Source organism: Stegostoma tigrinum, chromosome 7, assembly GCF_030684315.1.
Source record: "Stegostoma tigrinum isolate sSteTig4 chromosome 7, sSteTig4.hap1, whole genome shotgun sequence".
In the NCBI taxonomy this organism is placed as follows: domain Eukaryota; kingdom Metazoa; phylum Chordata; class Chondrichthyes; order Orectolobiformes; family Stegostomatidae; genus Stegostoma; species Stegostoma tigrinum.
Genome location: NC_081360.1, coordinates 26,312,713 through 26,327,434, shown reverse-complemented (window position 1 = coordinate 26,327,434; position 14,722 = coordinate 26,312,713). Strand labels below are relative to the sequence as shown.

Genomic DNA, 14,722 nt, shown 5'->3' with positions numbered 1-14,722 from the left:
TACTAGGCCATTTCAGAGGCCAGTTAAATCAAACATATTTCTGTGGGCCTGGAATCATTTGAAAGCCAGAGAGACAGATTACTTTTCGTAAAGGACATTAACGAATCAGAAAGGCAGGTTTGGACAATGATGATCACAAAACTGAGACTAGCTTTCATCTCAAGTTCATTAACTAAATTTAAGCTCGTGTCAATGGTGCAATTTGAACCCATGTCTCCAGAATATTAGCCTGGGCCTATGGATTAATCGTCCAGCCCCTAATTACAGTACCCAATGAAAAATACACATGGGATGAAAACCTTACCTTTTGCCTAGAATCCCAAGTTTGGCTTTTTAGTCTGAATTATTAGTGGTGGTGCTGGCAATAGTGGAGAAGGGAGATACACAGAATTTTGCATCACCAGTCTTTGGTCCCACAGCACTCCAGGCCATTCTCCTGCAGGTGATACAGCAACCTGCCGGCAAGCAGCTTCTAGTGTATTAAGCCACTGAAGGTCGAAAGAGACCTGTAAATTGAGACTGGCTAGGATTTTCAAGTTGGTGCGTCAGGCAGGCCTATCTGTCTCCTGCCAGCTTAGGTGCAGCACCAGCAATGGTCACAATGAGGAGAGACTGATCACCGTAGTGCTGGCCTAGTTGCAAAGGGTATTTATTTTAAGTGTGGAAAAAGTTGGAGAAAGGTTAGCTCCATCTGGGGGAGTCTTCTCCCTCACTTATTCACCATGGTAACTTGTTGCTACTTTCAAGTTGGAAGGCCTATTAGATTCTCCAGCTAAGGGGCCCACCAGCCATCCTTAATTAGATGGTAAACCTGCTTTTTGGTCACTTATGGTTAGATCAGAGAAAAGCGCAACAAATGTCTGTTTTCCACAATGTGTAGGGGCTTTTGCCCTCATTTGAGCCTGGCTGCAGGGTTCAGAAGTCCACAGTAAACCCCTGCCCCTCATTTTAGAAAATTGTAATTGAAAAATAAAATCTTCCCGCAAACACAACCTTTTTTTAGTACTTAAAGCCTTCATATACATATGAATTACATAATGATATCAGAAGACTTCAAATAACAATCAAGGGTTTAACAAAATAAATGATGAATCAAATGAAGTAACAGATTGCCATGAATGACAATTCCAATAAACTAATCATAGACCAATTCTCTTCCACACAAACAAGCAAAATTTCTACCTGACAACTCCTCCGACATCAAATCCATTTTTCTTCAACATATTGAAGGCCTTTTCCTGTTCTTGTCGAATAATCTTTTTATCAATCTTAGGATCTGTGGGAACCCTGTATTCTGGAAATTTCCGCACTTTTTTAATGTAGATCCTGGAGTATAATAAAAAAATAGATAAGTTGCATTCTGAAATACTAACAACAGTTCTTAAAAGCTGTCTTAGTTTTAATTTTTCTTTAAAACAATTTACCTACTTTTGTAATCAACCTGATCAGAGATGTTAGTACATTTGAGGCGGCACATTGACTCAATGGTTAGCAATGCTGCCTCACAGCGCCAGCAACCTGGGGTCGATTTCACCCGAGGGCAACTGTCTGTGTGGAGTTTGCACATTCTCCCTGTGTCTGCGTGGGTTTCCTCCGGGTGCTCCGGTTTCCTCCCACAGTCCAAAGACATGCAGGTTAGGTACACTGTCCATGCTAAATTGCCCTTTGTGTTCAGGGATGTGCAGATTAGGTCGGTTACAGGGGAATGAGTCTAGGTGGGATGGTGTTTGGTTTGGATTTTTTGGGCTAAAGGGCTTGTTTCCAAACTGTAGGGATTCTATGATTTTATACCTCTGGGGCAGGGAGAACTTGATTCCAGGCCTCCTGATCTGGGATAGAACACTACTACTGCACAATGAAGTTATCAGGGGTTGTGAACAGAATTAACAGGGGACAAAATCTTTTAAATATTTTCAAAATCGAGAAAGCACGTATACACCCTTCTGGTGTTGTGCATAGGGTCTTCAAATGACATATCAGTTTTCATCTTGCACCTTAAATTGTGGCTTCAGTAGAAGTTTGGCCTTATTATGTGCTTGGTTAGGTTTAGATTATTAGCTCAGCATATGAGGTTGATGTTTGTAAACAATTTTAATCCAACTAAGTAAACTTTAAGGGCTGTTCTGCCCAGACCTTCAAATGTGGCGTGAACCTTAAATCAACTTTGAAACACTGATTATTTCTCTTCCCCCCCCCCCACCCCCCCCACCACCCCCCTCAATCAACTGTACATCTAAATATGTTTGTCTAAGGGTAACTGGATATCAAATTACTTAACTTATTAAATTTAAGTTCTTAAAATTCAGAAATCTGAAACTAGGTGATGCAAGAAATTTAAATACTTGGGCAACGTATAAATAAAACACAGGATGATGCTGTAGCAAGTTTCACCGTATGATCAATTCAACTACAGATGAAGTTCACTCGACTAGACAATCAGAAAAAAAATTGGTGAAAGAATTGTCATGAGAACATTGCAAAGTATGCCACAGCTTTGATTCATTAATGTAGCAACATTCGTGATAAACATAAATATCCAAAAAACATGAGAGACAGGCAACTTTTCAACACTCTATAAACTTGGTTCCATGACAGTTAGATCGATTCATTGAAGACAAGTTGAAAAACCTCAACGTGACTCTCTTGCAAGCAATTAACAAATTTATTATTGTAACTTTGCACTAAATTATTTACAAGTGAATTGCTGGTTACGTCAATTTAATGGGAAATAAGAATCTACCACATAATTTATGACTGGAATTACAAAACAGGATAGTCATTACCTACACTCACCTCTACTGGCTCCATCCCTGCCACTTTAACTTGTCTGTCTCCTTTCCATCTATCTTCTCCTCTGTCCATCTTCGATCCACCTCCCCCCCTCCCTATTTATTTCAGAACCCTCTCCCCCTCCCCCTTTTCTAATGAAGGGTATAGGCCCGAAACGTCAGCTTCTGTGCCCCTAAGATGCTGATTGGCCTGCTGTGTTCATCCAGCCCCACACTTTGTTATCTCGGATTCTTCAGGATCTGCAGTTCCCATTATATGAGTCATTAAAAGTTCCCTTCTATGAAGTCAAAATTTACAATCTCCCAGGTGGGATTTGAATTTGTGATCTTTGAGTTGCAACTTCAGTAAAATAACCATACACTTTGGTTACTCAATAAATGTCATGGAAATATAATTCTTCCAAGGTCCCGTCCATGTCGCTCACAATCTTAACTTGAATGTACAACACTATCATTATGGCTGGATTAATATCCCAGAATTGCCCATTTTACAAGACCCACAAGGGCTGGTGAGATTCAGGCAGCTTTCCACAAACAGATTCTCAAAGCAACGAGGAACATTATTAGTAAACACAGCCTAGCACAGTTGTCTCCATTCTAAGGACAAGGAGAGCTACTTGCAGCTGAAGCTGTGGAATAGGGCTCAAACTCAGAATCTGGTGACTCAGAAGTGACCATTACCAAATAAGCCACACCTGACTTGAGAATTTTAAATATCAGCATATTTCTTGACCAGGAGCCAATGGAAGCCAGTCACGTGAAGGAGGCTGGTATGAATTAAGACAGCTGAAACATGGTTTTGGGAAACCTCACACTTACAGAGGATAGAAAGCAAGATCACAGTCAAAGATGCGCTGCAATTGTCAAGTCTAAAGGCAGAAAATACATGATCTAGCAGCGTATGAGCTGTGGCAGCAGCTCAGGTGCCGATGTTCTGGAGGTGAAAATCATGATCTTAGTGATTTGCAAACATGCAGTCAGATGTTCAATTCAAGGTCATAAGCAACTATAAAATCATGAACAGACTGGTTCAAGCTCAGATGGGTGGCAGAGAGAGAGAGAGAGAGAGAGAGAGAGAGAGAAAGAGAGAGATCACACGAGAGAGACAAGGAGAGGAAGAGGGATGAAGCTGTTCACCCAGCAATAGAGTTGGGAGCCAGGACTGCAAACAATATCTTCTGTCTCCCAAAATTTAACTGGAGGAAATTTCTGCTCCGTCAGCACTGGATATTGGCTGAGCAGTCTGCTAAGTTAGCAACATTGGGATAATATTCAATTTGACATACTCAACAAAACCAGTGAATGTAGCAACCTATTTCCAGTCTTTTGAGCTACACTGCATTTAAGTAGATTCCAAAAGTCCACAAAAGTTGTCGTTTCAGACAATATTAAAAAAAACCAAAAGAACTATAGATGCTGTAAATCAAAAACAAAAACAAAAACAGAAATTGCTAGGAACGCTCAGATCTGGCAGCATCTGTGAAAAGAAATCAGAGTTAACATTTCAGGTCCAGTGACCCTTCCTCAGAACAGCAGGGCAGCCTTCTAAGGGTCACTGGACCCAAAACTTTGATTTCTCATTACAAATGCTGCCTGATCCACTGAGCTTTTCCAGCAACTTTTGTTTTTGTTAAAATATATATATTTATTTGTATTATTCAAAAGGGATTCTTACCGTGCAGCACAAGTTGCCTTATAATACTGATTTGAGATGCTCTCTTGTTCTATTTTCTTAGGTTGAACTCCTTTGCGCCTTGGCCCAAATTGGCACTCCATGACAATAGCCCTGCTTCCTGTAAGGAGCATATGTACATGGTGAGCCAAATTACACTCTCCTGAAATCTGTAAACTGAAAACAACAGCTGGCTTAAAATTCGTGTTGCCAGAAAGCACAACCATGAAGGTATAACACTTGCCCAAGCTTTATGATAAAAATATCGCCCCCAGGGGTTACAGAAAGGATTGACAGCATGTTAAAAGCCTTAGGGAAGAATAAGGTTTAAGCATGGAAACAGGACATTTTCGATCAACTTATCTATGCCAATGCTGACACTCCAGAGGAGACACCCAACCCCTTCACACTATATCCGATTGCATCAAAATGTTGTTCCAATCCAAAGGATTACAAAGGCTGGAAACCTGAAATAAAAGCAGAAAGTTCCAGAAACACTCAGGTTTGGCAACATCTATACAGAAAGCAACAATTAATATTTTAGGTCTAGGTGCTCATGTGAAAGATCACAGACCTGTAACATTAACTGTTTCCCTCTACACAGAACCTGCCAGACCTGCTGAATACTTCCAACATTTTCTGTTTTCATTCCCTTCTCCCACAGGTACTTATCTAACTTCTTAAAAATGAGATAGCCTATGAAGCATGTTGGTTTTTAACCAAATGCTAGTAAATTCTATGATCATTTTTTCCACTTTGTTAATTTCAATTTCACAACTTGTCCTGCTGAGATTTGAACCATTTGGTTATTAGTTAAATAAAACTACAACACCACCGGACATCTAGCAAACTGCAAAACGCTGTCACAAGAAATTGAGCGCTAATATTTTAATACTATATTTTAGAGTGATTGAATGAAAACAGCTTTCAAATACTGTGCCAAAGGAACACACTTTACATTTTGCAAATTATTGCAGCGTCAATGTCATCTGTAGGCCAAGGAAGAGTAATATCAGCATAATAGAGATAACAAGGTGTGGAGCTGGATGAACGCAGCAGGCCAACCAGCATCTTAGGAGCAGGAAGGTTGACATTTTGGGCCTAGACCCTTCATCAGAAATAATATCAGCAAACAAAATTCAACACCATATCCAGATTTCAATTTGGAACATTACATTTCAAAACAAAAAGGCTCATATCTTAGAATGACGAAATCAGAAAGAAAGCAAGAGTGGCTCTGGCATCAATTTCTTTTTAAACATTTATCAATGTAACAATTCTGCTATAAGACTAGTACTTAATATTTGCACTCAAGAAGGGATAAATGGTAACTATAGATTAGGCAGCCTAATATTAGCAATAGTGTTAATCAAATACTTACTTGGAAGGATGTAATGTCAAGTAAGGACAGCTGGTTGCCAAAGTCAAGATGTGTGGCCAAACTGCAACAAACCATGCATGGTTGATTTTTAAAACTTTTCACAAGCCCCCATATAAGTGGCTTAACTAGGGAATGAGGTTACCTTTGAGCAACTCAAGACAGGCCATAGTGAGGACAGTAAACTATGCAATCACACTTCAGATGATGCTTACTTTTGAGAAAAATAAGATGATGTGTTTTGGAATTTAGAAAAAATGAGAAAAAATTCACACAAAATGGCAAATTTTAAGGGATTAAATCGCAAAGACACCCAGGAGTCCAGACAGACATTTTTAATGGACAGTAGTAAAGCTATTTAAATAAATACTCATTTGAAATATAGGTGCTAATGTGTAAATGCAAACAGTAATGTTAAACCTACTAAAAGAAATTTAGATTGTGATAAACAAAAATTACATCAATTAAGTCTAGGCATCCATTTTTGTAAGAATGGCAAAAGTATGGAAGAGATTCACTAGGATAATCCTGAAGAGAAGCTTCAGTTATGAAATTTGGACCGTTTACTGCCCTAAAGCAAAATAAGATGATTTAAATGAAATCTGATAGGATCATTTGAAATAAGTACTTTTGATAAGGTTAAGATAAAAACTGAATTTCACTGAATAGGTGAGTTGGTTAAAATCAGCCCCAACTGAATATGGAAAGGTGTAGGTAACTTCCTTTCCATGTAAATTCTATGAACATACCAAAAACAGTTATGGAAGTAGCATACATAATTTTTATGGGGAAGTAGGTAACTATTTGAAAAGTAAACATTTACAGATGACAACTTGTGCAAAGAACCGGCACAGCCACAATGAGCTAAACAATTTCCTACAGCATTATACAAACTGCCCTCTGGTTGAACTCTAAGTCAAAGCTAACATGGGCAAAAGCCAAGGTCTCTACTGTTTAGGTATACGAACATAGATGGAACAGGAAGAATTCCAGGAAAGTGAGTGAAAATACATTAAGTGGGCCAGGAGGATTAAAACAATTTCTACACATATTTAGTTACCCAATAACTGTCAACAAAATCTCTCTGGCGGAAAGCAACAAGTAGCCTATCCTGACCTGCATTGACGAATGGGATTCCATCATATGGTACATATTGAGATTTCCACATCAGCCGAGTGGCAGGTTTAGCAGGGCTTGGAGACTGTCGCGTTCCCCAAACACTTTGTGTTTGCTGCTTGTGAACGGTTAATACATTCTCCAATTCAGTTTCACTCTCACAATACCCACGATAGGAGTCTCCAATTTTCTGGAATAATGAACACATTAGTGAGCAATTAAGACAATTACATACGACAAATGTAGAGAAACTCAGCAGGTCTGGCAGCATCTAACAGAAAAAGAGAGATACAGAGTTAAATGTTTTGAGTTTTTCTATGGTCCATGCTTTCTTCTTGTTGGCCTCCACTTCTTCCATCATCACTAACTTCAAAATTGCAGTTTGATGATATCAGGCAGTCAGTTGTTCTACTCAGTTTATACTTCTGCATTTTATATTCAGTTCTAATCACTGAGCTACAATAATCATAGAAAGCAGAAAAGGAAGCAATTTTTCATCTCACAACAGCAACTTGGCTGATCCCACTGCCCTGTCCTCACTTCGCCCATAGTCCAATTTATTTTTGGGTCTTCAAATGCTTAGCAAAATCTCTTTTGAAAACTATAACTGAATCTGCCTCCACTAAATATCAAACTGTGCAAACTGATCCTAATTGTTTGCTCAGTAAAAATTGTTTCCTTATCTCATCTTCAATTCTTTTGCAAGGAGCTTTCAAGTGTTTTGTGATCTGCAAATTTTGAAATTGTGCCCAGTAGAATAATCTAAATAGTGCTCTGCAATTAAATGATGGGAGGGCTCCTTACAGTGATATAAAATGCTAAATACAGTAGATGAGATTAATCTTTAGCATTATTTTGATTTAAGTCATGCCCATAGGACAGAACAACAAGTCCAAACTGGTCAAAGGCAAGTTAAGGACTGGTATCAAAAAGCTCTTCTCAAACAACATAATAAACAATCATGGGGAGGCACCCAATCTTGAAATGGTTAAATGCCATTACAAAGGAGGTCAGATATTTTGAACAAATAAAACAGAAGCCCAAAAATCTTCACCCTCAACTGTATTCTTGTGACTGCCATGAAATGCTCTCTTTCAGTTTGCCTAGCTTGAGTGACAGTAGTTTAAGTCCTACGATCACACAGGGACTGTTTGGGAAGATAAACCACAAAGACAAAAACTACGGATAACTGTAATCATTGACAACCCAGCTAACATCAATTTTATAAAATACTATGTTTCCGGTTTGCATTGAAATTTCTAATTGCGGGGTGAAACCAATGTACGACACATATTTAACTATCCACTTTGGCTGTGAAGCACCTTTATATAACAGCACAAACTGGCAGATTGCTTTTTAAATGAGGGAAAAGGGAAAATGATAGTATTGCCTCACTGTTGCTCATCCCACAACAGGGGTTCAGAACCACACTTCAGGCTAATTTCAGATGGTGCATGGTCAACGAGGGCCACAGCAGTATCCAAATCCAGCAACAAAATTTCAGTACCAATTTTTAGTGAAGAGCAGAGTGCTCTTCTCCCTTGGTATAGGATATGCAGAAATATGAAATGAATTTTGTCAATCTGTATTAAAAACAGAAAATGCCAGAGATGAACATAAAGTATCTGAAAGAGAATAAGTCTTTTTCCACTTTTCTAATTTATTTTTATGAATAAATTACATGCTCTTATATCACTTCTGTTGTCTGCTTTACTTGTGGTACTGAGCCGTTAACGAAAGTCTGTGCTCTTCTGAGCAGTACTTATACTTTTAAAAGCAATTTTAGATTTGATCTTCCAATGAAATGCAGCTAATTTGATACCCTCAAGAGTATATATTGATCATAACAAAAAGTATTTGAAAGTAACTATTACTGAAATTAAAAGCAGCGTGTAGCAATATGGATGAATAAAACAGATATGCAAGTGCTAATCAACCTCACAGCTTCGGAGTCGTCGGGCCCAGGCAGGGGTGTTGTTTGGCAGTGGCTGTAGTGGGACGGGAAAATTTTCTTCAACCATTCTGAAACACAAAAAAAAGGACGATATTTAACGCACTTAGTTACATGATTGCTGTGAGTAGCACTGCAGTCTTTAGAACACTTCCTTAAATGTTCCTCTTTGGAAGCAGAACCTTTGAATATTGTTGAGGCAACATCAGCTCATTTCTTGGTAAGAAAGGAGTGAATGACCAGAGGTAAGCAGGCAGGTGGAACTGAGTTTACAAACAGATCAGCCATGATTATGTTAAATGGCAGAGGAAGCTAAACAAATCAGATGCCTATTCCTGCTCTTATACCTTTTGTTTGTATATAAGTATCAAGACAGGTACGCCCTCATTTAATTTTTATACCTGGATGTAGAGCTGTTGTAAAAAGTAATGATGCTACCAGAAAGGAAGCCATTGAGCTTGTTAGCACATCCAGAATTATACTTTGAATCATTATCTCAGAAATTCAGAGTAAAATTGCTAAGGTTTTCTTTTAAATTGGTAAAATTGCAATCAAGATAGAGCCTGACTTCAATTACAGTGGTTAATAGTTTAAGACTTTGATAAACTTGTAGTTTTTAAGCTACTTCATCAGGGTCAAAAGAAAATTAGGATTTGGCTCTAGCTTTCTTTTTAAAAAATTTCTTTGATTTACTGCTACTGAGACAATTAACAGGGCACCTGCTTGCAAAAGTTCATACATAGCTTTTTTCTGATTAAGTTTTAAAACTTAGCCACCTCTGATGTCAAGTCAACTGGCCAGATAAAAAAAGAATGTCACTCTCCAATTCTCTGCCACCGTTCCCATCTAGGAACAATTAGAGAATTATGACAAGACTTTCTAGTGACCTGGGATGAAAACAATTTGAAGCAGGCAACTTTTTGCAGTCTTAACGTAGCCACCTTTTCCAGTGCATCTTTGTACATCATTTTCATTCCATCCCAAACTTTTACTAGCCACAGACTATTTACAAGATTTCCTTTTATGATATTCTGTCCTGGTATACCATTTGATTGTCTTATTTTCCTCACCTTTTTTCAACTTATTGTATTTGACTTGATTCTTATTGGAAAAATTCATCTAACACACATCAAAGAAGCTCTTTGCCTGCGTCATCACGCTCTCCATCTCATTCATTATTCGCGACTTTTGTTTTTCTGCATTTCCCTCTTATTGAACTACATCTAACTTGTAACCAAAACATCGTGTTCTAAAGGTCACCCAATTTTTGTTAACTTTTCCAGTCCAATTTTGGTTCATACACACCTGAGTGAGGTCTTTTTGGGCAAAGTTAATGAAGAGGGTGGGTGCAAGACATAGCCACTGTTGTCTGCTATCGCTGCTACGGTCACTGTCTGAAGTTCATCACTTATTTGTTTGTCATCTGTTGCATCTGGCAAAAAAAAATGAACTCTTATGAAATTCAATCAAATGGCATATCTTTGATGTAATACACAGCAGATACAATGAATACAGTGGATGTCTCAAGAAACTTGGGGGTTCTGGTGCATTGACCTTTGAAATGTCATGAACAGGTACAGAAAGTAATCAAGATGACTAGTGGAATTCTTTATATCTCAAGGACTGAAGTCACAAGGACACAGAATGTCTGCTGCAGCTATACAAAATCCTGGCTAGACTTGGAGTACTGAGTAGATTTGGGCACCACACTATAGGATGGATATTTTGGACTAGAAGGGAGCACAATAATGTTTACAAGAACGACACTTAGATTTCAGGGGTTAAAGTAATAAAGAGAAATTATACAAATATGGCCTGTTTTGTTTCAAATTTAGAAGGTTAAAGGATGATTTGATTGAAGTCTGCTACAGGGAAGATGTTGTGAAACTTGAAAGGGGTCAGAAAAGATTTACAAGGATGTTGCCAGATTTAGAGGGTTTGAGCTCTATGGAGAGCTGATTAGGTTGGGGCTATACTCCCTGAAGCATCAAAGGCTGAGGGGTGACCTGATAGAGATTTATAAAATCATGAGGATATGGTGAATATTCAGTCTTTTCCCTAGGGTGGGAGAGTCCAAAATTAGTGGGCATAGGTTGAAAGTCAGAGAGAAGAGATATAAAGGGACAACTTTTTCATGCAGAGAGTGGTACGCATTTGGAATGAGCTGCCAGTGGACGTGGTAGAGGCTAGTATAATTACAACATTTAAAAAGGCATTTCGATGGGTCTATAAATAGAAAGGGTTTAGAGGGATATGGCCCAATTCTGGCAAAGGGGACCAGATTGATTTGAGATATCTGGTTGGTATGGAGGAGTTGGACGAAGCATCTGTTTCTGTACTCTACATCTCTGTGACTCTTCAAGATATTAACAGGAAAATACAGGGTAGGGAAAGAAACTATTTCCACCGCTTAGAGATTCCAGAACGGGGGTTTGGGGGGGGGGGGGGGGGAGAGAGGGGAGGAGGAGGTGGAGGTGGTGCAGAGTCTAAAATTTAGGGCCAAACTATTCTGGAGTGATGTTAGGAAGCACTTCTACACAATGGGTGGTAGAAGTTGGGAACTCTTTTCTACAACAGATGATGCTAGACCTATTGTTACTTTTAAATCTCAAATTTTTGTTAAGCACAGGTATAACGAGATATGGGCCAAGGGTAGGTATAAGGAGTTAAGCTACAGACCACCCATGATTTCATTAATTGGCAGATCAGGCTCGAGGACTGAATGGCCCACACCTGTTCCTACATTCAAATAAACCAAAATAGTAGATTTTTCACCTAAGTGTAGGATGTTGAAAGGTGACCTTACAGAGTTTCATAAATTCATGAGGGGTACAGATAGGGTTGATGGTAGTATCTTTTCCCTACAATGGGGAATTTCAGTACTGGGGGCACACTTTTAAGGCAAAAGAGGAGAGAGATTTTTAAACAAAGAAATGAGGGGCAATTTTTTTTTACTCAAGAGGGTGATTTGCATGCGGAATGAACTTCTGAGAAAGTAGTGGATGTGGGCACAATTACAATGTTTAAAAGATATTTGTGTAAATACATGGGACTAGATTGATTTGAGATATCTGGAAAGATCTGGAGGAATACGGGCCAGGAGCAGGCAGGTAGGACTAGTTCAGTTTGGGATTATATTCAGCATGGACAGACTGGGTCAAAGGGTTCATTTCCAAGCTGTACGGCTCTGAGGCATTATAGCGGTTTCTATTTTTACTGAAAGAATTGCGATCCAGTAGTGCTGAGGCAAATGAATGTACTAATAATAACCCTTCTGGTCCTTTCAAATTTGGCCATTAGCCTCCAGTGAGCTTTATTTCAAAAGCTATGATATACTTTTTCTCAACTAGGATAAGAGTGCTCTCCTTCTGTACCTCAAAGATGAACTTGTCAACAAATAACACTTGCTTGATACCTATTCACCGGCATAATAAAGTTTAGATCAAGCACTAGCTGAAGCAATTTAAATTCATGTTGTGTTTTATCCCCCTATTTTTTTGCAGACAATAATAACTATATAATTTATATAAAATAGCAATTATATTAAAATTAAAAACAATTTCTTTGTGTGGAATTGCAATTGCTTAGGAAATGAATTGGGTTGTATCGTAATTGCTTTCTTTTCACTTTTTCCCTTTCCTCAATTCTTTGCACCATATGATACAATTTGGTGGACAATTACCCAGCCGAAGGATGGAGAAATGAATGCCTGGGCTCCAGTGGTCTTTTTTCTACATATGCAACTGGGACACTCAGTGTTAATGTGAAATGCCAGATGATGGAGAGTACATATAGCAAGTTATCTTACCATGTGAATCTGTGACATCGAGAATCTGTCCCTGTGGTATCAGCACCTGAGTAACGCTGGGTGGGTTGGAAGGAATCACATGCAGCACCTGGCCATTCTCTGACTGACTGGTAACAATCATCTGGAAGTAACCATTAATATGGGATGGATCATGTGAAATTAGCATGCCACCTACATGCCATGACAATGCAAAGGCAGATAACGAGTCAATTTATACCATTTCTTGATCATCTTTAGAAACATAGCGAGAGAAGATCTAAATTACTACTTGAATTTCATGTATATTGGCACAGGTGAATGTGTGGCTCAAAGACTAGTCTGGGAGAAGTGGGGCAACACAACGTGGAGCTGGAGGAACACAGCAGGACAGGCAGCATTAGAGGAGCAGGGAAGCTGACGTTTCAGGTTGGGACCCTTCTTCGGAAATGCCCTTCGGATTTCTGAAGAAGGATCCGTCAGCTTTCCTGCTCCTCTGATGCTGCCTGGCCTGCTGTGTTCCTCCAGCTCCATACAGTGTTATCTCTGATTCCAGCATCGGCAGTTCTTACTATCTCCGGTAGAAGTGGGTTCCAGTTTGTAGGATACAGTTACTAGTATTGGGAAAGTTGGACAGATACTGCTGGGATAGCCTGAACCATGCTGGCACTGATGTTCTCACAACCCAGATAACTAGGGAAGAAGACATCCAATAAACCAAGCAAGCAATTGAGGGATCAAGCTTAGGCAAATGTAACAAAGCAGGGGATAGAGTTTAGGCAGAAAAGCAAAACACTGGTATTAAAAATGAAGGTCAGAGAATGGTACAAAAGAAAGAAAGAAACCAAATAGCACAATAGTAGCCTGCACTAGATGCTGTTAAGATAAAAACACAAAAGTAAAAGCTCTGTATCTGAATATGTTCAGCACTAAAAATAAAGTAAATGAACGGATACCAGATAGTGAGGTAAATAAATATCATCTGATAGCTATTAAGAAAACATGGCTGCAGGATGTCAATAAGCAGGCTCTGAATATTGAGAGGTACATGACATTCAAGAATAATAGAAAGCTCAGTAATACCAGAAGAGTAATACCCCTAATCAAAGAGTGGACTGATGAAAAGTCACAAATGATCTTGCATCACGAGATAAGGATGTGGAATTCATTTTGATGAAACTTCTAATTAGTAGGGGGGAAAAAGTCACCAATGGGAGTGATCTACAGGCCTCCAAACAGTAACCAGAATGTACGTGTGTATATAGGAAGTAATATTGGGGGCGCGAGATAAAAGAAAAGCAATAACCACAGGTGATGTCAATCTACATATAAATTGGGAAAAATCAGTTTGGCAATAGTAGCCTTGATGAGGAATTCATGGAATTCTTTGAAATAGTTTCTAAAAGTGGCACATTTTGAGTCTGGCTATAGCAGACTTGGTATTGTGTTGAGTGATCAGATTACTGAACTCAGAATAATGGAACCTTCATGAGCAGCAATTGTAACATGTTTGAACTTTACATCCAATTTGACAAGACGACTGGGTTTAGGACTAGTATTTAAACTTAAAAGGGGCAATTATGAAAGCTGAGCTAACTGATGTGAAATGGGATATTAGATGTGATATATCAGCAGGAATCAGTAGCAAAAATGTAAACGGATAAATGCTTTCTTACAATAAATGGAAAATTCTAAAGGGGAGGACCCATCATGCACAATTAGCCACAGAAGTTAAGGAAAGCATCAAGTAAAGAAATAATTGTGTCAAGTTCAGTATCAAATCTAGTGACAATCTAGAATATTAAGAATGGCAGAAATGACTAAAAGGTTAATCATGAAAATATGTCAGCATTAGCAATGACATCCGACACTAGCATGGCAGTGGGGCGGGGCAGGGATTAGAACCATCGACATTGCAATTGAGTACTTAGATAAGCTCAAGGTAAATGGGAGGAATCAGCATGCTTTTAGCGGAAGTGAAATTGGGTCTAAGTAATTTATTCGAATTCTTCAAAAGGAGTAAGCGTAAGGT

At 38.8% G+C, this 14,722-nt stretch overlaps 1 protein-coding gene across 3 annotated transcripts in view; it reads right to left on the bottom strand.

The window, feature by feature from the left end:
• LOC125453886 (calcium-responsive transcription factor-like) overlaps nt 1–14,722 on the bottom strand; it is a 49,220-nt gene that overhangs the window by 19,864 nt on the left and 14,634 nt on the right. For all 3 annotated transcript variants that reach the window (XM_048533988.1, XM_048533989.2, XM_048533990.2), the window contains exons 5-10: nt 12,715–12,835; nt 10,212–10,338; nt 8,893–8,977; nt 6,956–7,145; nt 4,465–4,582; nt 1,183–1,326 (exon numbers count right to left, since the gene is read on the bottom strand). In XM_048533988.1, coding sequence (XP_048389945.1) covers nt 1,183–1,326; nt 4,465–4,582; nt 6,956–7,145; nt 8,893–8,977; nt 10,212–10,338; nt 12,715–12,835 — 785 coding nt within the window. The remainder of the gene's footprint in view (nt 1–1,182; nt 1,327–4,464; nt 4,583–6,955; nt 7,146–8,892; nt 8,978–10,211; nt 10,339–12,714; nt 12,836–14,722) is intronic.